The sequence below is a fragment of the Chionomys nivalis genome, chromosome 25 (assembly GCF_950005125.1).
Source record: "Chionomys nivalis chromosome 25, mChiNiv1.1, whole genome shotgun sequence".
NCBI classification, from domain to species: Eukaryota; Metazoa; Chordata; class Mammalia; order Rodentia; family Cricetidae; genus Chionomys; species Chionomys nivalis.
In genome coordinates, this window is record NC_080110.1 from 34,029,148 (window position 1) to 34,055,669 (window position 26,522).

Sequence of the window (26,522 nt, forward strand, 5' to 3'; positions counted from 1 at the left end):
ATTTGGTTCCTAGCATCCACACAGTAGCTAACAACCATCCTTAACCCCAGTCCCAGGGATTCCAGTACCCTCTTCTGAACACTTCAGGTACCAGGCATGCCTGAGGTGCACAAACATACATGTAGGCAAAACATACACATAAAAAAATCTAAAAAGATTAAAATAAAAAAATTTAAATCAAGGTGCTAGCAAGATAGCTCAGTAGGTAAAGACACATGCCATCATGTCTGGTGACCTGAGTTTTATACTAGGGACTCCATGGTAGAAGGGAATCCAGTGCCCTCTTCTAGCTTCCTAGGGCACTGCACACACATGACACATGCATGTGTCATATGTAGGCAAAACACCCTAGACACAAAATAATAAAATAAATTTAAAAAACAAATGAACCAGTAATATTTCATTATTTGCTACCCCAAAGTAGCAAATCTGGGTTTGCGCAGGGGCATTGTGCAGCCGCGGTCTGTTTCGTTATGCACCCCTGAACATGGTATTTTCTTGGAAAAGAGATTTAGCTCAGTCCATTCAAAGACATGGGACTAGGGGACCTTCTCTGTGTCACCTGGTGGATGGCGCCAAGGGAGGCTCACTAGCGAAAGGAAGAGAACACTCAGAGACCAAGAGCCAGGAAGTAGTTCACCCGCTCTTCATTCATTCATTCATTCATTCATTCATTCATTCATTCATTCCTATTCTCTCTCCCCTCTCGCTCTCAGCTGACCTCAAACTCAGCCTTAGCTCCCTAGGAGGACTGTCCCTTTTTTTTGGGGGGGGGGGGAAGAGGGGTGTTTTCAAAACAGGGTTTCTCTGTGTAGCTCTAGCTGTCCTGGAACTCACTCTGTAGGCCAGGCTGGCTTTGAACTCAGAGAACTACCTGCCTCAGCTTCCTAAGTGCTGGAATTAAAGGCGTGTGCCACCACCACCATCTAGGACTGTCCCTTCTTAACAGCCTGCCCTCATGAAAATAGAGTTTCATGGGAACAGCCAATCCTTCCCCTTGTGACCTAACTGTCTCTCATTAGGCTCCACCTCTTCAGAGACTCCTCCCACCTCAGCCTCATATGGGGGACACATTCAGATGATAGCATGAAAGTGCTAGCTTAGTCAATCTCTGGATGAACGGACGTGTGTTCGCTGTGGAGTCCAGTTGTGGACGGGTGTTCTGATCCTGCAGACTGGAGTGGCAGCAAGCATGCAGCGACTTCCCCCTGCATAGCTGTGTCTTCTTGCTATGAAGGATGGGTGGAGAAGATGCAGGCTTATGACGTAGTTTAATTCATCAGCAGCATCAGAGATTTTAGTATCCAGTGAAGATTCCCTTTTCAGACGTTATGGCTTTAGGCCCCTGGAGTATTTCACTGAGTCAGGTGTTAAGTGGTGTCTGTCTACAGGACCCTCCTGTGGTGAGTCTCCCAGTTTACCTGGCTCTTCTCATCCTTTCTTCAACAGTACTCTGCAGTTCACCTCACCTGAGTCTGTAAGTTTGCAAGCATTGCTGTCATTAATTTTTTAAGCAATGAATATATTCTTTTCATTCACTCAGTAACATTGCAAAGTAGGCTTTGGCAGGGCAGTGGTGGTGCACGCCTTTAATGCAAGCCCTGGGGAGGCAGAGACAGGCGGATCTCTGTGAGTTCGAGGCCAGCCTGGTCTACAGAGTGAGTTCCAGGACAGCCAGGGATATACAGAGAGCCCCCCACCCCCAAAGGTAAGCTTTGTGAGAAAAGGTGTCTTCTACGCAGGAGAGCTGAGACAGAAGGATTGCTGCTTTGAGGACAGACCCTGCTGCACAGTAAAATGCTGCCCACCCCCCAATGTTGTTTTTGTTTTTGAGAAAGGTTTTTATAGTAGATAACCCAGACCAGACTGGATCTTGTGATCCTCTTGCCGATGGCTTCTGAGATTATAGGCTGCCATCCCCGCTCTAAATATTGATTTGTTCTTCTGTGTATTTATGAGCACTTGCCTGCGTGTGAGCGCGCGCACGCTGTCTGCCTCCCTGGTGTAGGTGGCTATGAGCTGCCATGTGTGTTAGGCACCGAACCCTGCCCACTCCATTCCTACAGCTCCTCATTTGTTTGTGGACACACACGTGGGGTCAGAGGATAACTTCCGGAGTTCATTCTCTCTTCCACTTTCTGGGCTTCAGGGATCAAACTGAGGTTGTCAGGCTTGGCAGCAAGCCCCTTCACTCCCTGCGCCATCTTGCCTCCCTGACAACCCTTTCCTAACAAACCCACTACTACGTTTTTGCTAAGCTCCTGGTTAGAAGTCTGTCAGTGCGCTGTTGATGCAGGTACAACTGCTGCCTGCACATGCAAGGTCCTGAGCTGCACCTGTTATTACTGCAAGGGGGATTGAGTGAGAAAAGGGACATCAGCAGGGCAATTCTCAGAAGACAGCCATGGCTTTAGAATGACTGTAGCACACCAAGACATCAGCACAGACTTTCTGAGGAGTCTGCAGTGGGATCCACACACAGTCAGACTCCTTTTCTAAGGACCCACACTCAGAAGGGTCTTGTTCTCCTTGCTTTCAGCTTCTGGCTTTATTTTTTTGGTACATCGAAGAAGCGAGGTCTGATGTAGTCCTTATACATAGAATAGAGAACACCTGGAACAGAAAAACATTGCACATCAGTAGTGTCCATGAGACGCAGCCGCTGATGCTTTCCCACATGCTTCTCTGAAACCAGCACACTTGCTATTGACACAGGTGTGCACGCACACATACATGGGCATATTGACACAGGTGTGCATGTGCATACACAGACATATTGACACAGGTGCGCACACACACGGACATATTGCCACCTGTGTGCATGCGCACATATGCGGACATATTGACACAGGTGTGCATGCACACACATGGACATATTGACACAGGTGTGCATGTGCACACACACAGACATATTGACACAGGTGTGCATGTACACACACAGACATATTGACACAGGTGTGCATGTACACACACAGACATATTGACACAGGTGTGCATGTGTGCACACACGCAGACATATTGACACAGGTGTGCATGTGTGCACACACGCAGACATATTGACATAGGTGTGCATGAGCACACACACAGACATATTGACACAGGTGTGCATACTCTTGTGACACAAACTCATAAAGATGCAATTCTGTAATTTTTTAAAATTTAGAAACCAAGCCGGGTGGTGGTGGTGCACGCCTTTAATCCCAGCACTTGGGAGGCAGAGGCAGGCGGATCTCTGTGAGTTCGAGACCAGCCTGGTCTACAGGAGTTAGTTCCAGGACAGGCTCCAAAACCACAGAGAAACCCTGTCTCGAAAAACCAAAAAAAAAAAAAAAAAAAAAAAAATTTAGAAACCAATATTGTTATGAACTCAGACTGTCACATGATTCCCAAGTTTACATTTTTGTTGTTTTTTGAGATGGTTTTTCCATGCTGTCCTGGAACCCAATATATAGAGCAGGCTGACCCTGAACTACAGAGATCCTCCTGCCTCTGCCTCCTGAGTGTCGGGGTTAAAGGTGTGCGCCACTGTGCCTGGCTGGGTGACACATGCCAGCAGTCCTAGCGCTTGGTAAGCAGAGGCAAGAGTAGTCAGTGTCGTCTTTGGCTGCACAGTGGTTGGAGGCCAGCCTAAGGTACATAAAGTCCTGTCTCACAGAGGAACAAAACAAAGCACATCTTGGGAAACGCTTTGATCAGATGTTTGATCAGATTCAGGCATCTGAATTAACCAGTCACATGTTCAATATCTGCCTGTGCTTAGCAGGTCAAGGGGGTGGGTGGACTTGGAGTCAGGACAATCACTCCGGCTGGCTGCCTCGATGGCAGTTTCGTAGGCTCAGTGCTGCTGCCAGCCGAGGCTAGATTGTCTGCTCTGGATGCCCTGTACACTGCAGCCCGCCTGGCAGCAGCCCTTCCTTCTGCCCCTGCCTTCCGCTCCCAACAGGACAAACAAGAAGTGTCCCCATAGCCGGGCGGTGGTGGCGCACGCCTTTAATCCCAGCACTCGGGAGGCAGAGGCAGGCGGATCTCTGGGAGTTCGAGGCCAGCCTGGTCTACAAGAGCTAGTTCCGGGACAGGCACCAAAGCTACAGAGAAACCCTGTCTCGAAAAACCAAAAAAAAAAAAAAAAAAAGAAGTGTCCCCATACATTAGCAGATTAGATTTTCCTGGGGAAACACACTAGCTGTCGCTTCCTGAAAGCCTATGAGGGCAACCAAGCCACGGACCTTTGGAGGCTCCTCATATCTGTACTGTGACACTTGGTAATAAGAGGACCAAACAGTAAGCACTCCGAGGCTTCGTGTTTGTCACTGATGCCACGTGAAGTAGCTGGATGCCACCACGGATGTAAGGACACACAGGGTGGACAGAAGGGTGGTGGATCAAAGGGTCCTCTCAAGTTCGCAGAGACCAAGTGCCCACTGAACCGTGACAAAGAGCTTTGTTGGTGACACTGAAGACATGAAGACTGACTGACACCCGAGAGAGCATTGTGAAGAGATGAGAATGACTGACTCAGGAGGCGGCCAGGAGCGGAGCTTCGCTTTCGTGCACGCCTGTGATGGGCCAAGGCAGCTCTGGAAACAGAAGCTGTTGCCATTGAAGAGGAGTTTGTGGGTGGTGACAACCTTGGCCGCGTGACTTTGGTGGATGGTCTGATAACAGTGAGGACAGGTTTGGAGGCGGGGAGCTACAATTACAACAGATCTTCAGGTTTGGGACCCACGAAGAGAGGAGACTGAAGCAGAAACTGGCCCTGTGGTATGGAAGCCACAGTGACCAGTGGCTCTCACAGCAGGAGAAGCAGCTGCAGCTGTGGCCAGAGGTTCTCACTGCAGGAAACAAAGCATGGCGGGAGAGGAGAGTGGGAAAGTGGCAGGGACACCCCCCCCCCCCCCCCCCCGCAAGTGACTCTGAGCTGGCCTTGCTGCTGCAAAGGCAGGCATTATCCTCAAGGCCTGGCCTGGGCCCCCTGCAGTCTGATGATGGTGCTGAGTAAATGTCTTTTAATGTGCCCCTCTAAGCTGTACTGTGTAAAGTTAGCGTACTCTGAAGCCGTCTTGCTACTCTCCTCCAGTGGTGAGAACTTTAGGGTCCTCACGGGGTTCTACCAGGCTTCATTGGAAATTTTGTTACGATTGCTTGGGTGAAATGTCTTGCCTCCAGAACTCTGGTGCAGTTGAACTGACAGGTCCTACTGCCATGTTAGAAAGTTCACCATTGAACAGGTCATGTAAGCATCATCTACTGAGCCAGGAGCACATACGTAATCCCTGTACCAGGAGGCCTGAAGCAGGAACATCTCAAGCTCTAGATAGCCTGGGGTACTTCCTAAGTACTAGCCTGGGATATAGTGTAGGACCCCAAAGCAAAGTAATTAAAGGCTCTTGGTACTACCTATGCAGTGAATACGCTCCATAGGGCCATAGGAGATTTATAATGTCCATAGAAAAAGGAGCCAATACATAAGGCCCATAGGAAAACAGCCAACCAGAGCCACTGTAGGAATCTTCTGTCCTGTGTATTCTAGCTAGCTCATGTTTGAACATTCTAAATTATTCTTGCCTATACTATCATGAGGGTTGTTATTCTGAGTCTGGCCTGACTAAATAGCAATTTTGGGGTCCACCTTCAACTACCTAGAGATGTTCTGTCTCAAAGAAACAAACCTCAGAAATGCATGCCAGGTATGGTGGTGCACGGCTGAAATCCCAGTCCTTGTGAGCCAGTGTCAGGAAGCCCACCTGCACTGAAGGTCATCCAGGCTACACAATGAGCTCACCGCCACCCAAAGTGGTCTGTGCTACACAGTTTTATGTCAGCGTGACACAAGCTAAAGTCATCTGACAGGAGGGAGTGTCAATAGAAAAAAAAAGCCTCTTTAAGATCAGGCTGCAGGCAAGCATCGCTTTCTTAGTGGTTGATGGGGGAGGGCCCAGCCCATGGTGGGTGGTGCCATCCCTGGGCTGAGGTGTTGGGTTCTATAGGAAGCAGGCTGAGCAAGCCATGAGGAACAAGCCAGTAAGCAGCACCCCTCCATGGCCTCTGCATCAGCTCTGCCTCCGGGTTCCAGCCCAGCTTGAGTCCTGCCCTGATTTTCTTCAGTGATGGACTGCAATGTGGAAGTGTAAGCCAGATGAACCCTTTAGTCCCTAGCTTGCCCTTTGGCCATGGTGTTTCGTCACAGCAATAGAAACCCTAAGACATGGTCCTATCTTTTCTTGTAAGTACATTGTTCAGTGGGTAAAACTTCAGACCTGGATGGAAGTAAAAATGTTTAGATCTGTGGCCTCTGCAGTGGCTCCTCCTAAGCAAAGTGCTGAATGACAACATCAGCTGGTCACGTAGCTGGGGATGCAGTCACTGCTGTGAGCGGAGCTGGGTGGAGTAGGGGGCAGTGCTAGCATCAGCCCCTAGAGCAGTGGTTCTCAGCCTGTGAGTCGCGGCCCCCTGGGGGGTCACGTAGCAGATATCATTTACATTACAATTCATAAAAGTAGCAAAATCACAGTTATGAAGTAGCAATGAAAATAATTTTATGGTTGGAGGTCACCACAGCATGAGGAACTGTGTTAGAAGGTTGAGAAATGCTGCCATAGGCTGTTACACAGAAAATCCCTGTCTCAAAAAGCTAAAAAAGAAGCTAGGCTGTGTTGGCACACGCCTTTAATCCCAGCACCCAGGAGGCAGAGGCAGGTGGATCTCTATGAGTTAAAGGCCAGCTTGCTCTACAAGAGCTAGTTCCAGGACAGACTCTAAAGCTACAGAGAAATCTTGTATTGAAAAACAACAACAACAACAAAATACACACCCCTTCCTTAAGGTCTTATCAGGTGAAAATAGTAAGCATTAAGAAGTCTCACCCCTATTAGCCTGTTTTCTTAAAGATTTATTTTTATGTGTATGAGACCTGAAAGTATGGGAGTGCACACCATGTATGCCTGATGCTCAAGAAGCCAGAAGAAGATTCCAGAACTCTCAGATCTCAGAACTGGAGTTACAAGTGGTTCTGAGCTACCGTGTGGGTGCTGGGAACTGCACCTGAGTCCTCTGAGAAACAGCCAGTGCTCTTAACTGCTTCATCTCTCCAGTGCCCAAGGCGAATCTTTTTATCTGCAGCCTCATACTGTCTCAAGCCAATATTTATCTTCTACCAAGAATAAACAGAATAAGGAAAACAAAAGTGCACACATACACACAGAAACACACACCTGCGCACACCTGTGGAGGACAGCTGGCCCCGAGAAACCTTACCTAGGGTCACGGCTCCCACAGCGCAGCCTTGAGCAGCGACTCGCAGGTGGATGAGACGAAGGGACAGCTTCTCATCTCTTCTGGACTTCAATTTGTAGAGACCGTAGGACAGCACAGCCACAAATCCTGCCACCCCTGTGAATTTAAACCATGAGTGGCTAAACAGGAGGCAAGTGTACAGGGCAGCTACCCGGAAGATGGGCAGTCAAACTGCAGGCTGATTGTCCCTCGCCTAACACGCTCGGGGCCAGAAGCCAGGCCTTGTGGGTGGTGTAGATTTTGAAATATCTGCATTGTGATGGACCTAGGTCTCAGAAGCAAACCTGTGTATGCCTCACACACCCATTCACTTGGACTGTAGGTGTTTCCTAGATCTGCAGAGTACCTATGCTTTGATCGTGACTCCTCACGTGACAGCAGGTGTGGGACCTTCCCCTCAAGGCATCACGGTGACTCGGATTTTGAAGTATATTGAGATTTTGGATTTCAAATGCTCAACCTTTACCAAAGAGGACATTCAAAAGAGCTATAGCAAAGGACCTGCCTAGCATGGCTTGAAGCCTAAAATTGTCCCAAGCATGGCTTAAAGTTGGTGTGGCAGTCCATGTCTGTAACCAGGATGCCGCTGTACAGGGAGTTTAAGGCTAGCCTGGGCTACATGAAACCCTGTGTACTGGCTAGGTTTTTGTCATCTAGATGCAAGATGGAGTCGTCTGGGAAGAGGAATCACTATTAAGAAGATGCCTCCATCAGGGCACCCGTAGGTCTAAGAAAGCAGGCTGAGAAAGTAAAGCAGATCAAGCCAGCAGGCAGGAAGACTTCATGGGATTGTCCCCCGCCTCCAGTCCCTGCCTCGGCTTTCCTCCATAGCAGGCTGCAAGATGAGATGAACCAAATAAACCGTTTTTGTCGCTGTGTTGGTTTTGGTCATGATGTTTTATTTTATATGTATATGTTTATGTACCACATGTGTTCAGTGCCCACAGAAGCCAGAAAATGACAATGGATGCCCTAGGACTGCAGTTATAGATGGTTGTGAGCTATCACGTAGGTGCTGGGAATTGAACCTGAGTCCCTTGGAAAGGCAGCCAGTGCTCTTAACTGCTGAGCCATCTCTCCAGCCTCTAGACATGGTGTTTTATCACAGCAGTGGAAATTTTACTGAACAATAAACATACTAAAAAATATAGTTTTTAAGAATTTATTTAGAGAGAGAGGAAGAGAGATTGAAGGATTGAATTTGGGTGTATTTGGGAATCTGTTTTTGTATTTCCTCTTGCTAATACACTGCAAATCCCAGGCTAGCCAGTCTGTTCTCCACCTCACATCTCATATTAGCTTGCTCTTTCTTCCTTTCCCTCCCTCCCTTCCCTCCCTCCCTCCCTCCCTCCCTCCCTCCCTTCCTTCCTTCCTTCCTTCCTTTTCCTTCCTTCCTTCTTCCTTTCTTCCTTTCTTTCATTTTTTTTTCTTTAAGCTCAAGAGCAATTTTATTAGCGTTTAAAGGGAATCCAAGGCAGGCAAACTGTAAATCTCTTCTGGCTTCCGGGGGCACCAGACACACGTGGCATAGAAATGTACATACCTATGGAAACACCCATACACATAAAAAATTTAAAAAATAAATCTAAAAAAAGTTTAAGTAAAAATGTTTTTAAAAACATAGTGCTGTTCTACTTTGGGGTTCTTTGGTTACCCTACTGATTTATGTATTTCTCCATCAGCAGCTGCAGTGTCTGGATCATCCGAGCCAGGAGGCAGAATGCTTCCTTCTACTTTATCTTAAACAAACAAACCCCAGAACAGAACACGCTGTGCACACATGTAGTGCAGGCTCTTGGGAGGTTGAAGCAGGAGGATCAAGGAGTTAGAGGCCAGCCTAAGTGAGACATGGAGACTACCTCAAAAAAACAAAAAGCCCAAAGTCTTGGTGTTAGAATATTTCCCTTTGGTGAGCAAGGCCTCTAGACTGGTCTCAAGCACTGAAAGATAAACGCTGTTTTAGCTGTTTAGGCTCTAAGCTTGTCTTTTGTGAGTCTGTGTATGTGCGTATGTATACATGCACCTGTGTACACAACATATAGCGGTCAGCAGACAGCCCAAGGGTGTCGTTCCTCCTGTGCTGTTCACCCTGGTCTGAAACTCACCATGTAGGCCAGCCTGGCTGGCTATGGAGTCCTACAGATCTGCTGGCTCTACCTCCCCAGTGCTGGGATCCAAGTGAGCAGTCTCCATGCTCCTGGCCTTTTTGTGTAGGTTCTAGAGGTCAGACTCAGGTCTACATGCTTACAAGGCAAGCGCTGCGGTCACAAAAACCTTGTTGGGATTGTAATGGGAATGACATTAAACCTCTGTTTGGGGAGACCTGACCTCATTGCTATATTACAATATATAACCAATACTAATTCATGAACACAGTAGGTAGTCTGTTTATTCAGGCCATTTGTGATTTATTTCATTGGAAGTTTGCAACCGTCAGCATGCACGTGTTAAGTTCATACCTAAGTATTTTCTTTATGATGTCTATAAATGGATTTCCCCTCTTAAACTATAGGGTCTGTGTGTTTGTTCATGGTTTATAGAATGCAGCTAATTCTTATGGGGATAAGAAGTTCTGGTTAATTATGTTGGCACAGGAGATCCTAGGGACAGGTGACATCCGTAGCCTTCACGGTCTCCTTGGTAGCATGAAGAAAGAACCAGGGTAAAACATCACAATGCTGTGTGTTTTATAGACTCGTTAGTGAATGAGCTGAGAGAAATGATTAAAGTACAAGATGTGTAAACAGCAAAAGGCAAGCCAATAAGACAGTGATGACAGGGCCAGTGAGAATGGTTTGGTAGCTCGCGGACTGCTGATGGGACCCGGCAGCTCGCTCTCTCTCTCTCTCTCTCTCTCTCTCTCTCTCTCTCTCTCTCTCTCTCTCTCACACACACACACACACACACACACACACACACACACACACATGTGCGCGCAAACACACACACACACACTTATATTAAGATTTAAGGAGGGTGGAGAGATGGATGGCTTGGCAGTTAAAAACACTTGTTGCTCTCCAGACGACCAGAGTCTGGCTCATGTAGCCCATGTCAGGCAGCTCAGGACTGCCTGAAATTTCAGTTCCAGGGCATCTGACACCTCCCCTGGTCTCCTGCACCTGCAGGTCACATGTGGGTGCATGCACACGCACACACACACACATAGACATATACATACATATTCACATACACAGGCACATACATACATAGAATTTTTTAACTCCCTGGGTGGTGGTGGTGGCACATGCCTTTAATCCCAGGCAAAAGCAAGCAGATAGATGATCTTTCTTTCTTTTTTTCTTTTTTTGGTTTTTAGAGACAGGGTTTCTCTGTGTAACAGTCCTAGATGTCCTGGAACTAGCTCTTGTAGACCAGGCAGTCCTTGAACTCACAGAGATTCTCCTCCCTCTGCCTCCTGAGTGCTGGGACTAAAGACATGCCACCACCACCCAGCTCTAAAAAATTACAATGATCGTAAACTGCTCATCCCTCCAAATGTAGAAATTTCACTTTTGGAATATATTCCAAGAAAATAGCAAAAGTACAGAATATTACATAAAAATACTCATGATTGAATCAATCTGAGGAAAAACTAAAGGCTCTAAATTGCCTGAACTATAGTGGTATATTGTGTTTTTATAAATAAAGTTTGCATGAAGGTCAAAGCAGCCGTACTAGTTAGCCATACAGGCCAGGCAGTGGTGGCACACACCTTTAATCTCAGCAGCCACACTAGTCAGCCATAGAGGCCGGGTGGTGGTGGTGCACACCTTTAATCCCAGCAGCCACACTAGTCAGCCATAGAGGCCAGTGGTGGTGCACACCTGTAATCAGCACTAGAGAGGAATACAAGACGGGAGGAGACAGCTCTCAATCTCAATTTCTGGAGGCAGGATCGCCCACTTTCAGTCCGAGGTAGTGGTAAGAGTCAGTGCCTGGCTGCTTTGCTTTTCTGATCTTCAGGTTGAACCCTAATATCTATCTCTGGGTTTTTATTATTTGTGCTACGCTGAGCAGAAGAGATACTGTACACATACAAACTGTTATAAGAAGAGATCTCTGGGAGTTCGAGTCTAGCCTGGTATACATAGGGAGTTCCAGGTCAGCCAAGGTTACGTAGGGAAGTTCTGTCTCAAAAAATAAGAAGAACCAGAAATTTATTTTAATTTATCTCACAGTGTTTCAAATTGGAACCCAGGGCTTACATGTTTGAGGCAAGCACTCTAGTTCTGGGTCCCATCCCAATAAATCATATTTGATGGAAGTGATTTCAGATAATCAATAGAAGTATTTTGTAAATTATCTGTATGACACAGTCCATCCTGTGGCAAAATATCCTGTAACTATTGTTAAAATTACAAAAGCTAAATGAAACTTCAACAAGACATACAAACTTTATCCTTATTTGTTTCCTAGCTAAAACCTGACTCTTCCCTTGATCAAGCCTGGTTCTGTCCTCACTAAAAGGTTCTGTCCCTTTGGGAGATCTAAGTCAGCACCGGTCTGTTTCCAGTGTCTGTGGTCTGCAGGTAATTGAGTTTGGCCGGGAGCTTTCATCTTTGTACATTAGAGACACTGTTCCCGCAGAACACTGCCTTAATGTGTAACAGACACGGAAGTTAATCTGCCATTACCAGGATCTAAGGGGCTTGTTTTTCCTTCTGTCGTCTCCCTCTTTTGAGGCAGGGTCTTTCGTGGCTCACGCCGGTCTTGGTCTGTAGTGATGTTGACCTTGGACTTCAGATCTTCCTGAATGATGGACTTAGAGAGTGATCTGCCAACCTGCACTCATCCGTAAGACTTGAACTTAGTGCTGTGCACAAGCTAGGCCAACTCCACCAAATGAGCTGCATCTCAGCCCCCTAGGAGTAAAGTTCTCAATCATACTTGACAGTGATGCAGGGAAAACCTGTAACAGCAGATGCCAAGACTTCCAAGTGATGCGCAGAACGGAGACAGGCGGTTCTAGCCGACCCTCAGGATGCTAAACTGCTCCGGTCCTCAGTCAGAAACGTGGGTCTATTCAGGGAGTTCTGTTCGAGTCGGTGTGAACTAATAATCTTAGATAGACCTCAAAGGGGCTGACGAGATGGTCCAGCAGGCCAAGGTGCTTGCTGCCAAGCCTGATGTTCCAGGTTTGACCCCTGGAGCCCATATAGCGGAAGAAGAGAACCAGTCCCCAAAAGTTGTCCTTTGACATGCTTGCTGTGGCATGTGTGTGACAGCCCCCCCCACACACACACACAAATAAAAACTTTAGGTAGGCCTGTGATGAAGTGTGTAAAACTCAATAAAAGGTTAGCTAAGATCCACTGGCGTGTGAACTAGAAAGTATCCCCCAAGCTCAACCCATGCTGCTCTGAGGGGCAAGCTTCGGAGAATCAGAATGCACGCACACGGGCAGAGTCACCCCAGAGAGGATGAGCTTCTTCTCATCGTGGTTTTCCAAGGACCCTCACAGCAGGTACTTACCCACAGGGACGAACGGGGAGTCCCTCGATTTCCTTAGGAGACGGGACAGCTGGCTTTCATCCTCAGCTGCTGACCACTCATCTGAAGACATACTTCTCTCTAGGGACAAAAGGGACCTGTATGGTTGCTGTCATCATCCCAAGAACCTGTTTTCTGCTGCTACGCTGCTCAGAGCCTGTCTGCTCACCGGAAATAGCCAGCTGTCCCTCCCTCCATCTTACTTTTCACCGCAACTGAATCCCAAACGGTGGGGGGGAGGGGCAGGGGTATTGCAATAAATGTGGAGAGACAACCTGGTGGGCAGAGTCCTTGAGTACAACACCTCAGTCCCCATCCAGTCCCCTTTCCCAGTATGACATTTGAAGTCACCAGGGACCTCAGGACTTCTCCCCAGATACCAAGACCACAGGTTTTCTCTTACAATGACGTCACCAGCACAGGCGAAACTAGACTTCTGATGTACAGGAGATGGGGGTAAAAGTCTTCTGGGCTTCAGCTGATAGGGCTACCTCTCTGCATGATGCACAGTATGCAGACAAATGCTCAGATATCTACTGAGCACCCCTAGCGCCAGACCAGACAGCAAGAAGTGATTGTCCTCATCTGCCAGGGGTTAATGAAGACTCAGAGACAACGGAATCGCAATAGACTGAGTGGTCCAGCCTGGTGTGTGCGCAGCCCACCTTTACATGTGAACACACGCAGTGCATGGTATTCCAGCCTGGTGTGTGCACAGGCCACATTTACATGTGAACACACGCAGCACATGGTATTCCAGCCTGGTGTGTGCACAGCCCACGTTTACATGTGAACACACACGCAGCGCATGGTATTCCAGCCTGGTGTGTGCGCAGCCCACCTTTACATGTGAACACACACAGCACATGGTATTCCAGCCTGGTGTGTGCGCAGCCCACCTTTACATGTGAACACACACACAGCACATGGTATTCCAGCCTGGTGTGTGCACAGGCCACATTTACATGTGAACACACACGCAGTGCATGGTATTCCAGTCTGGTGTGTGCACAGCCCACCTATACATGTGAGCACACACGCAACACATGGTATTCCAGCCTGGTACATGCACAGCCCACCTTTACATGTGAACACACACACAGCGCATGGTATTCAAACACAGTAGCTCCACTTTATAGATGAAATTTCAATAGAAAATCAAAGACAGCGAGAGGCACCATACCTGCACGTGCTGGAGCCCAGCCGCACTGCTTGCTGACTCCTGCAGCGCCTGAGCAGCACAGGGGTAAGGCTGCCACACATCCCTGCGATTTCCAGCTAATTGGTGATCACAGGAAAACAGACAACCCTGAGGGAGTGGCCAGCTGGCATTGGCTGAGGTCTCCCACCCTCCTGCTGAAGACCCAGAAGCAGCAGCAGCTGCCACGAATGTCAGGCTTTGGAAGATTCTAGGTTTCATTTGCTTTTTCAGACAGGGTCTAATGGTATAGATAGTCCTGGCTGCCCTAGAACTCGCTCTGTAGCCCAGGCTGGACTTGAACTCAGGGATCCAACTGCTTCTGCCTCCTGAGTGCTGGGATTAAAGTTGTGTGCCTCCACACCCGGCTAGAAGAAAGTCTGACTGTTCAAGGGGCTCCTGGGGCCTCTATGACTGTGACTCTTAGATATCCCTGCCCAGGACTGAAGGGAAGGAAAGTGTGGGGTACCATCAGGGAAATGCCATCCAAAGCCAAGATCCAATTTCTAGTTTAGGAATCTGGCACAGTTCTGACCTGGGCTGGATGGAAGGACACAGCAGATAAGAAAAAAAGAGCACCTAGTGCAGAACAGGTGGGGCTTGCAGCTCAGCCGAGGAGCGCTTGCCTCGCATGCGTGAAGCCCTAGATCCAATGCCAAGCACAAAATAAAACAGCACCTCATGGAAACATGAATGATAGGAGCAAAGTAATGTCTTCCGATAACCAAAAATCAGATGGACAGCAGATGAGGAGGAAGCCAATTATCCTGACTTCAAGGGTTCTAGAAGCCCCTTTGTTTCAGTAGAGGCACCTGCAGGAGACGCCCCACCTGCAGCCTGCGCAGGTACTCAAGTCCACCAACAGCCTTTAAAAAGGACGGCTGCCTCTCGGCCAATCCAGAGGCAGGGTGGGAAGCAGGGAAGGCACTGACTGCTGGCCAGAAGATGCGCCCTAGGCCGTGAGCGTGCAGCCTGTCCTGGCTTCTGTTGTGCCGTGACACTCTCGAGTCTGCAGAGATCTCCCCATCCTGCCTGCACCTGCATCTTTCAGCTCCAGTTCCACCCATCTCAGCATGAAGGCCTTCGACCAAGTAGAGTTCACGGGTTTTTTTTTTTTTCCCCTTACGCCTTTGCCTTTTAACCGGAACTCTGGCATGGGTTCCCTCGCTCTCTCTTCCTCTCCTCTGGTAAGTTGCAGACTGTTTCCCCTCGCTATGCTTTTTGGGTGCATTTGGGGCATTCTCTTGCAATAGAAGAAACTCACATTTTGTCACCTGTCTAAAAAAAAAAAAAGAAAATAAAAGAAAAAAGAAAAGAAGGGTGGCTGGGTGGTGGCGCACACCTTTAGACCCAGCACTTGGGAGGCAGAGGCAGGCAGATCTCTGAGTTCAAGGCCAGCCTGGTCTACAAGAACTAGTTCCAGGACCGCTAGGGCTGTTACACAGAAAGACCTGTCTCAGAAAACAAAACAAACGGCTTGCACTTTTTATTGCATTTCTCTGTCCTTCGGGGCAAAGGAGCACATCTATAGAGGATCGAGGACAACCTGTGGGAACTGGGGCCACTTCCACCATGGGGATCCCAGGACTCGAACTCAGACCACCAGGCTTGGCAGCAAGCACCTCACTGGTTGTACCAGCCCACGTGGAGTTTTCTCTAGGATCCAGTCATGTGGCTTGTCATGTCCTCATGACAGACAGAATGCCTTAGCTGACTTTAACTTTCATGACCCTGATATTTTTCCAGTGTAGGCTTTTCCTCTTCACAATTCTGTGAAGCAAAGCATGGCCTAGGGCATGCAACCATCCCAGCCTCCAAGCTGGTTATTTTGTAGGATTCAAGCATAGTTGCCCTGTTTTCTCCTCAGGCTAAGATCAAGCATTTAAGGCAGACTGCCTGTGCTGTGTTGTGTGATGCCAAGAGACACCACCTGAAAACCATCCCACCCAGGGCTGTGCTCTTGGCTGTTCACTGCCCTGCTGGGGGTGGCGGTGGGGGCTAACCTGTAACATAACATCTGCCAACCTCTATGGTGTAAATAGGCCAATTTCAAGCTAGTGTCTGTGACCGTGTAACTTGAAGTAGAGGAGTGTTTCTCTCCTCTGCTGGTGCTGAAACAGGGTAGAAAGACAGGAAAAGAGAAAGGGACCTCACCCCGGAGCCAAAGTCTCTTGCCTGCTGAGAATTCAGAGGCCCAGGACTTAAAGCTTGCTAGGAGGCTGGTCCACACAGAGACACTATTTATACAGAGGCGGTTTCAAGTGAGAGAGTTAAATGTCAGTGACGCACGTGTAACCGATCATGGAGGACCTTTGAGCGTGGCCTTGCCCTTTTCCCAGGTGCAAACCAGGTATCTTCTGGGAATTACAAACAAAACTTCAGAAGTTTTGTTTACAATAAACACCTTGTATTCTCACTTAAGTTCCTCGGGAACACTTGAGCGGCAACTCCAGGACCCACCGGAAGTACCTGCGCGGCTACAGTAGGATGCGATCCTGGGACTTCGCGGAGGAGCCCCCGCCTCTCCCTCACACCCAGGTGTGACTTAATTCTTCCCCGCGCTTCTCTCAACTTCCAGGTGTAAATCTGTTAGCAATCGCTAACAAACCCAGCTCTGCTCTATCCTGGCTTTTCATTGAATTCTTTTGGGGCAAACTTAATGACCTGGTTTTGCCTTAGTGGAGGTTCCCAAAGTATAGGGGAACTACTCAGACTGCTGGTGGCAGTGTGGGCTGTGTCTTCTGCCACACGATGCTTCGACCATGTTGGTTAAAGTCTGCCAGCTTCTCCACTATGACGTTACTATTTTTTCATTTGTAATTAAACAAAATTAATAGATAATCTAATGTTATGTAGGCATCTTGATATTTATTATACCTTAACCCATTAATTTCAGTAATAATGGCTGCCTGATGATGAACTCGAACTCTGTCCAATGACATTGTGAAGAGAATTTTGGTAAACAACCTAATAAGTGTTTAATTCTGTAAAAACCAACTAAAACTGGACACTTCTCAGAGGTTAGGGGACAGCATGGCCGGAGTCACACCTTTTGATGCGTAAAACATTATAAATGAAACAATTCCACCAATTGGAAAAATGTAGCCAGGCAGTAGTGGCGCACGCCTTTTATCCCGGCACTCAGGAGGCAGAGGCAGGCAGATCTCTGAGTTCCAGCAAGCCTGGTCTATAGAGTGAGTTCCAAGACACCAGGGCTACACAATGAAACCCTGCCTCGAAAAGAAAAAAGAAAAAGGAAAACTATAACCAAAATCTGTCTAGATGGATAATGGTTGATTCCCCAAACAGATCTGTTTAGCTAATACATCACTGTCTGCCAATCAGGAATCTTGCTCTAATAATGGACTATAGAGATTTAAAAAGAAGAAAAAAGAATTTAACATCTTTAAAGATCTGACAATGCTTGGTTTAGTCCCTAATAACACACTCATCTCACACACGCTCTGGCACGCTCACTGACGTGTGCATGCGCACATACACATGCACACAGACTCTGACACACTTACACAACACAACAAGCTGTAGCAGTACGAATGTGACCGTAAACGGGAGAAGGTTTGGAGGGAGAAGTGAGGCTGGGCAGGCGCCTCCGCTTTGTGGGAAGGAAGGAGAGGATTGAGCGTGGAGGGGAAGGCAGGCTCCAGGCCAGCCTTGCAGACCCTGAAGGAGACTTCATCCTTAGGTCAGGACAGGGGATGTGTCTTGTCCAGTCTACTCTGGGACTCTTTGTCCCTCTGTGAAAGGACTGCAGACGTCATTGCTGAGGGGTAATGATGCAGGGCAGCTTGAGTTTGTCCTTGGTGGCAGGTGATGGCAATTGAGGTTTCTAAGCACTGATAGTCTGACTCTGGTTTTTAACTTTCCCTTGAGAAGAAACAGGGAGCAAGGGCTGGGGTCATCTGTACAAAGGGCAAAGACGAGCAACTGCTATAGGGACATTTAAGGCGAGGGCTCCATCATCAAGAAGCCAGTGACACAGAGTCAGCTGACAGCACACGCCTGTGACCTTAGCACTCAGCACGGCCAGTCTGGGCCCGAGGGTGTGAGAACATGACTCAAAAGAAGCAAAAAGTCGGGGGGTGTGGGTGGGGTGGAGAGGCGCCCCATTTCCTCCTCTAATGCAGATGTGAGCTAACAGCGCTGGCTGCTTCCGTGGGGACACCCTCACATATGACACACCAATAGGACCAGTCATGGTGGCGCGGGCTTTTAATGCCTGTGCTCGGGAGGCAGGGGCAGGTGGATCTCTGAGTTCAAAGCCTGCCTAGCCTACACAGTAAATTTCAGGCCAGCCTGGGATACACAGGGAGACCTTGTCTCAGAAACAAATACATAAATACAAGTTTTTAACACACAGAAGGAAGTGAGTGAGGATGGGAGTGAGGGAGGAGGTGAGCGGAGAAGGTGCAGCGGCTTGCGGGGAGGCCCAGCCCCCAGGTGTCACACAGAGGTTTCAGAAAGACTTCCGGAGTCTTTAGGAGTGTTAGAGAACAGATGAGATGGTGTGGCACCCCAGACAGGGAATGCAGATTTGTAGGAAGACAGTGTGTGAGGCCACGATGGGAGCAGAAGCTAAGGAATGGTCTGTGTGCGTCAGAGCTGTGCCCCAGCCCCACAGTGTCGGAGCCTGCCTTTCTATCTCAACGTTTTTATTTGGGGGCTGAGAGCTGAATTCAGGGCCTTTGTGTACCATCATTGCTGTGTCCTCTTTGCCTGTGCACTATGTACGACTGTGGACCTTAGAGCCCTGCATGTTCTAGACAAGTGTTCTACCGCTGAGCTACATCCCTAGCCCTGACTTTGTATTTTATTTAATTTTTAATTGACTTTCTATTACATTTATTCATCTTTTGTGTGTGAGAATTTTAAATGTATAATGTCTGTGCAGCAATGGCAATCAGAAAAGCACATCAGATTTCCCAGAACCGGAGTTTCGGATGGTTGGGAGCTGCCATGTAGGTGCTAGGAATTGAACCCTGGTCCTCTGCAAGAGCAATGAGAGCTCTAAAGTGCTGAGCCTTCTCTCGAACCCATTACACACAGGTATGTAGGTTAGAGGTGAACTTGTAGGAACTGGTTTTGGCAGCAAGCCTTCTCACGGGCACAAGCTTTACTCTTATTTATTTGGTTTTGCAAAACGGTTTGTCTGTGTAGCCCTGGCTGTCCTCAACCTCACTTTGTAGACCACGGTAGCCTTGAACTTGGAAATTCACCAGCCTCTGCCTCCCAAGAGCTGGTATTATAGGCGTGCACCACCACCGCCCAGGAAGCTTTGCATTTTAAATAGAGGATTTTGAACTCTGATGTGAAAGTCATGAGTCTCCACAGAGGTATTTCAGACAGGGTGTAGTGCAGGCCATGTGCGGAGGGTCGAGCTGGAGGCCAGTCGGCACACATAGAGCAGTAGGTACAGAGACAGTGGCGGGAAGCAAGGAGGGAGTTCTAAGATGAGATCGTGGATTCAGCCCCAGTGGCGGTGACAGAAGCCATGTTACCAGATAAAAATCATAGACTGGGGTAAAGAAAGGCCCTGGTTTGGATCGGCAGATGTGAATGGTTACAGGCCAGGAAAGCAGGGCGCTGAGAAAGACAGGGAGTGGCTCCTGTGCTGGGGAGAGAGGAGCACTAGGGTGGGTTGTTCCCCAAGGCTTGAGCAGCTACAGGTAGAGTTCCAAGCTGAGAAAGATAAAAGACAAAGGAGCTTTAGGAAAGGGGACTTCAGAATTTAATGCCTTCCATTGGGAGGCGATGACATGATGCTTACACGAATGCTTGGCCGTGTTTTCATCCTGAAATGGTGTTTATCGTAGGAACATCTTTCTCTAGGCACTGAGGGTCGAATTCAGGCTTCTTGCACACTAGACAAGCATGGTGCTGGGAAGCAGCCTCTCTGCCCTGCAGGAAATTTTAAATTTCCTGTGTAAGGCTGTTTTGCTTGCATGTATTTGGTGTGCATGCAGTTCCCATGGGGGCCAACAGAGGGCAGAAGAGCCCCTGGAACTGGAGCTACAAATGGCTGTGAGCCGCCACGTGGGAGCTGGGAACTGAACCTGCCTTCTCTGGAAGAGCAACCAGTGCTCTTGACTGCTGAGCCATCTCTCCCGCCCCTTGCTTGTTGTTGTTTAAAGGGAAGATCTACGTTTCCCACCCCTCAGATTCTCAAGGTTATCCATGTTCTCCATAAAGCTAAGGGTTGAAGCCAGCTTTTCCCATTTTGGGTGATTCTTCCCTTTTCCTGTGTACTTGTCAGCTGGGTGTGAACACTTACCAAATGTTTATTTTTAGAATTTTGTGAGGAGTCTAGAGTACTCTAAATCTTCCCCAGAGTATGAAAAGATAGAGGCAGCACAGAAAAAATAAAGTTTATCAATCAGCATATTTATTAATCTTTTTGAGACAGGGTCTTCTAGACAGCCGTGGCTGTCCTGACTCACTCTGTAGACCAGGCTAGCCTCTGCTTCCCTCGTGCTGGGATTAAAGGCATGTGACAATGTCTGGCATCTCACCAGTTTATTAGTAACTTGATTTCTCCAACATTTCCTCCCACTTAAACCGTACGCGAGTGATGGGTTACAGCACCCAATCTGTGTTTTGGAGAATCTGTCATTGGGACTGGAGAGATGGCTCAGTGGCTGAGAGCACTTGCAGAGGACCCGGTTTGTTTCCCGGCACCCATGTGGAGGCTCACAACCATCCATGACTCCAGTTCCCCTGGGTCCAATGTCCTCTTCTGACCCCCACAGACACCGGGGATACACGTGGTGCACAGGTGCAGGCAAAACACTCGTGCACAAAGAATATTTTTTGAAAACACTGATACTACATATTATACCCTAGATCTTGTGTGTTGAATGCCATACTAGCACATGTATTCACAATTGCTATATTTCATTGAAAAGATAAAAAACATATTTAAGAAAATAAGTGCGCCACTAATTTAAAAAAAAAAAAAAACTGAATCTTGCCGGGTGGCACACGCCTTTAATCCCAGCACTTGGGAGGCAAAGGCAGGCAGATCTCTGAGTTCGAGGCCAGCCTGGTCTATAAGAGCTAGTTCCAGGACAGGCTCCAAAACTACAGAGAAACCCTGTATCAAAAACCGAAAAAAAAAGAAAAACAAGAACCAAAACCCAAACCCTGAATCTTCAGAAAACACTGTAGTGCATAACTCATGTTTGGATTCCTAAACTGCATTTAAAAAAAAATATCTTTTTTCTAGTAGGAATGCCAGCATCATTCCGCTCCTCAGATGTGCCTGAGGAGTGCGGCTGTGGCCAGAGTGAGCCAGGAGCCGCCACAGGCTCAGCGCTAATACACCTAGAGTTTATGTCTGTTCTTGTCTCCTCTTGCTCTCCTCCTCTAATGCAGATGTAAGGTCCTGAGAGCCAGCAAGGGCACACAGGCCTTTAATCCCAGCACTCGGGAGGCGTAAGCAGGCAGATCTGAGGTCAAGGCCAGCCTGGTCTACAAAGCAAGTTCAAGGACAACTAGGGCTACACAGAGAAACTCTGTCTTGAAAATAAACAATGACAGTAAGAGACAGCAACTGGATTTAGGTTCAAGTGGTCCCCTCACCCCTGCACCCACAAAGCTGGGTAAAGTGTTGAAGAATCTCTTGACAGTTGGCCCTAAATGCTGAGATAAGTGGCTTAGGTTCAATTTTATGGTAGATGAGTAGGTAGCTTCATAACCTGAGTGCAGGAGCAGTTAAGTGAAATTGTTCTGCGAGAGCCTTGGCAATGGTGCATGTGTGCGAGCCAAATGACCTGCATCCCGGGCCCCACAAGGGGGCCGGACAAAGCCAGTTCTGGAGTGCTGTCCCCTGACCTCCACAAGCTCCTCAACAGCTGTGGGCCCTGCACAGGCGCAGGAAAGTAAAAGCAGTGGGGTTCAGGCCAACCTGGGCGGCTTCAAAATGATAACCAGGAAATAATTCAACGAGACTGTTCCCGGAACTGACGTGTGGGACACCGGCGTGAGCGTGGCAGGTCCTGAGTCTGTTTCCTAGGGAGCTGAGCGAGCATTTTCAGGCTTAAGAGGCTGGCTTGGGTCAGAGACTGGCGAGACAACACTTGTTTGTATCCCAAGGGGCTGTTTAATGAGCTGGTTCTCCTCGCCTGCTGTAGGTAAAAACTGAATGTCTGCTGCCCCATGGCCTGCCCAGCTGTTCAATATCAGTTGTTAAAATGGAGTCCTCTTTAAATTCCCAAGGAAAGCTTTGCATAATCACTGGGTTTCTCCACCTGGGTCTGGTGGCATCTGATGCTTTGTTTTCCTCTCCTCTCTCACATAACCCCTCTAGGAGAGGCCAGCCCAGCAGCCATGCTGTACCTGCAGAGCCCTAGTCTGCAGCTCTCTGCAGCGGGGAGTGGGCAGGCTGCCGCCACCTTTGCCCTCCCCCTTGGCTCCCAGCGCACGGACATGTGTCAGATTCTGCCTTCCAATCACAGAGCAAATGGTCCCATGTTATATTTCACATGATGGTTTTGGGGGATCCTGGCTTTATTTCCTCTAGCAAATAATACAAGTAGATTGCTGTGGGAGTTCGCTGCCAGGCAGCAGCTGGTCGTTTCTCGTCCTGTGCCAGGTGCTGCTGGATTCCTGCTTCTGCCTCTGTGCAGGAGTGAACAGCTCACTGTGCACACTCCCCAAGGAGCTCTGCCAGCCCCATTGGCCTCCCACAGGGTGTCTGTCGGCTGAATTTATTGCCATGCTACGTTAGTATCTTCAGTTCGCATTTCTATTGCTACAACCAAAAACCATGACAGGAAGCAAGCTGGGGAAGAAAGGGTTGATTTGCCTTATACTTTCACATTGCTGTTCATCACCGAAGGAAGAGAGGGCAGGAACTCAAGCAAGGTAGGAACCAGGCCGTGGAAGAGAGCTGCTTACTGACCTGCTCCCCAGGGCTTGCTCAGCCTTCTTATAGAACCCAGAACCACCAACCCAGGGATGATACCACCCACTATGGGGCTGGACCCTCCTCCATTGGTCACTAATTGAGAAAATGGCTTCCAGCTGGATCTCATCTCATGGAGGCATTTCCTCCACTGAGGCTCCTTCCTCTCTGACTCTAGTGTGTGTCAAGTTGACGCATGAAACTAGCCAGTACAATGTGGTGTTACTGGAGGTTTTAGGGCGAAGTCCTGGGTCCAGGAACCCACCCGAACCTCCAAATTGGCCTACTTGAAGAGAGTGGTGAAGAACAGAAGGGTGTCACTGTGTGCGCATCAGAAGTACAGATAAAGGGGTCCAGTGACCTCGGGTCATGATTTAAATAGAGGAAGAATGGGGCTGGAGAGGTGGCTCAGTGTTTAAGAACATCAGCTGCTCTGGGCAGTGGTGGTACACGCCTTTAATCTCAGCCCTCAGGAGGCAGAAGCAGGCGGATCTTTGTAAGTTCGAGGCCAGCCTGGCTGGCCACAGATACAGAGATCTGCTCCAAGTGCTGGGATTAAATGCATGCGCTACCCCACCTGACATTTCCTTGGTTCGTTCTTTTGTTCTTTCTTTTTTTTTTTTTTTTTTTTTTTTTGGTTTTTTTGAGATAGGGTTTCTTTAACTTTGGAACTAGCTCTTGTAGACCAGGCTGGCCTCGAACTCTCAGAGATCTGCCTGCCTCTGCCTCCCAAGTGCCGTCACCACCCGGCATCATTCTTTTTTTAAAAAAATTTTTTATTACTTTACAAATACCAATCAAAATTCCCACTTCCTCCCAAGTTCTTTCATTCTTGCATTGTTTTTTAATATTTGCTTCATGTTACTATTTTACATAGCCTGCAATTCTGACTGTATCTCCATGGAAGTGCTTGAGGGGCACTGAACATTAAAACATCAGGTAATACAACATAAATAGACCAAATAGAAGTGAACACTGAAGCATATTTTCAAAATTTCCAACAATTTAGAATGTTTGACATTTTAAAATTAATGACATGAAGAAAAAAAAGATTGAAATTATTTTAAGTTAAAAACTTTCCTGATGCTGTTTATTTCAAGGGCTCCGAGGAGAGAAGATGAAGTCACACCAGGGCTCTGAGGAGAGGGGACGATGAGGACGTCTCAAGGGCTCTGAGGAGAGAAGATTCAGACATCTCCAGGGTCCGGAAGAGACAAGACAATGAGGGCATCACCAAAGGAGGTGTGCCAGAGCATGATCTTGCTGTCTGGTCTCCACATGGTGGCACCTGAATCTTGTTCTCCAGGACATGAAGTATCTTCCGCTGTGCTCGACCTGCTTTCAAGAATATCTGAAAACAATACTTTATCCACATGTCAGGTCAACGCTCAGGGCTCCAACAAATCAGAGGGAAGCAGCAATGGAAGATACAATCTGGCTAATAAGGCAGTTAAGGTTAGTGTAGGTGGGGCGCTCAATGTCGAGGTTTCTAAGACGGATGTCATAGATGGCCCCGCTGTCTACTATGAAGGCACAGAGTGCTCCAGAGTGGTGAGGATGGAATTGTAGGGTTCAACCACAGTGGTGGAAACCTGGGGGGTTGGGTAGATGGAGAACTTCAGCTTGGACTTCTTTCTGTAATCAACAGAGAGCCTCTCCATCAGCAGGGAGGTGAACCCAGAGTCCGTTCCCCTGCCAAAGCTGTGGAAAACCAAGAAGCCCTGGAGACCTGTGCACTGGTCAGCCAGTTTGCGAATTCTGTGCAAGACAAGGTCAATGATCTCCTTCCCAATGGTATAATGGCCACAGGCATAGTTATTGGCAGCATCTTCCTTGCCTGTGATGAGCTGCTCAGGGTGGAAGAGCTGGCAGTAGGAACCAGTGTGAACTTCATCAATACTGTGGGTTCCAGGTCTACGAACACTTCATAGATGACAGGATGCCACTGGAAGTAAGACATCTTGATAACATACATGAGATGTCTGAAGAACTCACTCCAGAAAACGCCAGTACCAAAGCGAATTGATAGTAGGACTCTTCTTCAAGCAACACCATGTCAAGCCACCTGTGGAGTCTGCATGGTCTCTCACATAAGATGTGGCACAAGCTTCAAGGAAGAGTCCCTGCAGAGAAGGTGTCTCGCTGAAGATGGTATTGAAGGAGTCATCTCTTCCCCCAATGGTCTTGTCACTTGGCACTGATTGTCAGGCTGGGTGTCAAGTTCCAGATGCCATGTTCTAGAGTTCCCAGCCGGCATTGCCCATCTGGACACCAGCCTGGAGATGCACTCATGTATCTTCCTGGAGGATGGTAGAGGCGAGGAGGTGTTGCTTCTTACAGAGCGACTCCTAGGTGGTTGATGTAAGAGAAACTGCAGTCCAATACTTTCTCTTCAGAAGTTTGTTTCTGGCCAGATGGTGTTGCTATGGACCAGCTCAGCTGGAGCACTGGGACCAATGGGATAGGGTCTCGTGAATAGGTAAGGAGTTGCCGAATGCCAGACACGAGACTCAAAGGAATTGCATCTCAATGTATCTTTATTAGGCATGAAGCTCATCCTTTATACAGAAAAGATTGCTTAACAGCATGTGTTTTTTCATGCAATACAGATTAATAGAATCATATCAGATACATAGATTTTCATCAGACATATGTCCCCGGTGTGAGTCTACAGTTGGTCATGCTAGACATGGCTTGACATTAGTTTCGATATAAATCTTTATCTAGGCTATGAGTCCATGGCATTTTGAGCTAAGGGCAAGAAGTTGTGGTTAACAGTTACACAGTCTACAGTCTTATATATAAAACTGAAGGCCTCTTCCATTCATATACTTTGTCTGTTTTCTCTGAGATGACTTCCTTTGAGCAATGTTTCTAATCAGTTCAGTGCTTAAATCTTTCTGAAGCTGACTGACAAAATGTGATAAAGTCATCTCTTCCAGATTCTAGTCCTTCACTGGAGGAGGTCAGGACAGGAATTTAAGCAGGGCAGGAACCAGGAGTCAGGAGCTGATGCAGAAACCATGGAAGAGTGTTACTAATGACTTGCTCCCTATACCTTGTTCAGCCTGCTTGCTTTCTTGTTTATTTATATATACCTATTCCAGTTCACCTTCCCTTTTCTCGTCCTGCTCACCCCACCTGCCACCTCACCCCACCCCACATCTGCTCTTCAGAGATAAGATCTCCCATGGGAAGTCAAATCTGTCCCATCACCTTTTTGAGGCAGGATCAAGGTCTCCCCCCCCCCCCCCCGCCCAGCTCTCATAGTGCCTAGGCTGAGCAAGGTATCCCTCCATAGAAAATGGTATCCACAAAGTCAGTTCATGTATTAGGGTTAGTTCCTGGTTCTACTGCCAGTGGCCCCACATACTTCCCATCTGTAAGGGGTTGGTTATAAGTTATATAGGATTGGGGGTAGAATATGAAGTTTAGGCTCAGGAATCTTTTTGGGGAAAAAAAAAGGGGGAATGGGTGGGATGGGATAATAGATAGATTAATCTGTATACTTGTGAATTAGATTAATGTGTATACTTGTGAATTACTCATTATAGACAATTTACATTGGTATAGATTATTTGTATATTGATACATATGTAAAATTATCTTTGTATTCCT

The 26,522-nt window shown here is 47.8% G+C and overlaps 1 protein-coding gene and 1 pseudogene across 1 annotated transcript; both read right to left on the bottom strand.

Moving 5' to 3' along the window:
• Positions 1-2,548: 2,548 nt before the first annotated feature.
• Positions 2,549-12,859, bottom strand: Higd1c (HIG1 hypoxia inducible domain family member 1C). The gene is made up of 3 exons (XM_057758257.1): positions 12,769-12,859; positions 7,255-7,389; positions 2,549-2,613 (listed from the first exon to the last, which is right to left on the bottom strand). Exons 1-3 carry the CDS (start codon positions 12,857-12,859, stop codon positions 2,549-2,551), a joined length of 291 nt encoding a protein of 96 aa, XP_057614240.1.
• Positions 12,860-24,269: 11,410 nt separating this feature from the next.
• Positions 24,270-25,204, bottom strand: LOC130866210 (tubulin alpha-1C chain-like; annotated as a pseudogene).
• Between the last annotated feature and the right edge of the window lie 1,318 nt (positions 25,205-26,522).

Bases quoted from the DNA above. Each gene is read 5' to 3' on its own strand.
- Higd1c (XM_057758257.1), bottom strand. From the start codon at position 12,859: ATGTCTTCAGATGAGTGGTCAGCAGCTGAGGATGAAAGCCAGCTGTCC. The intron at 7,390-12,768 runs GTAAGTACCTGC...TTAAATTCACAG, and splicing joins CTCCCCGTTCGTCCCTGTGG to GGGTGGCAGGATTTGTGGCT. The intron at 2,614-7,254 runs GTAAGGTTTCTC...TTTCTGTTCCAG, and splicing joins TGTGGGAGCCGTGACCCTAG to GTGTTCTCTATTCTATGTAT.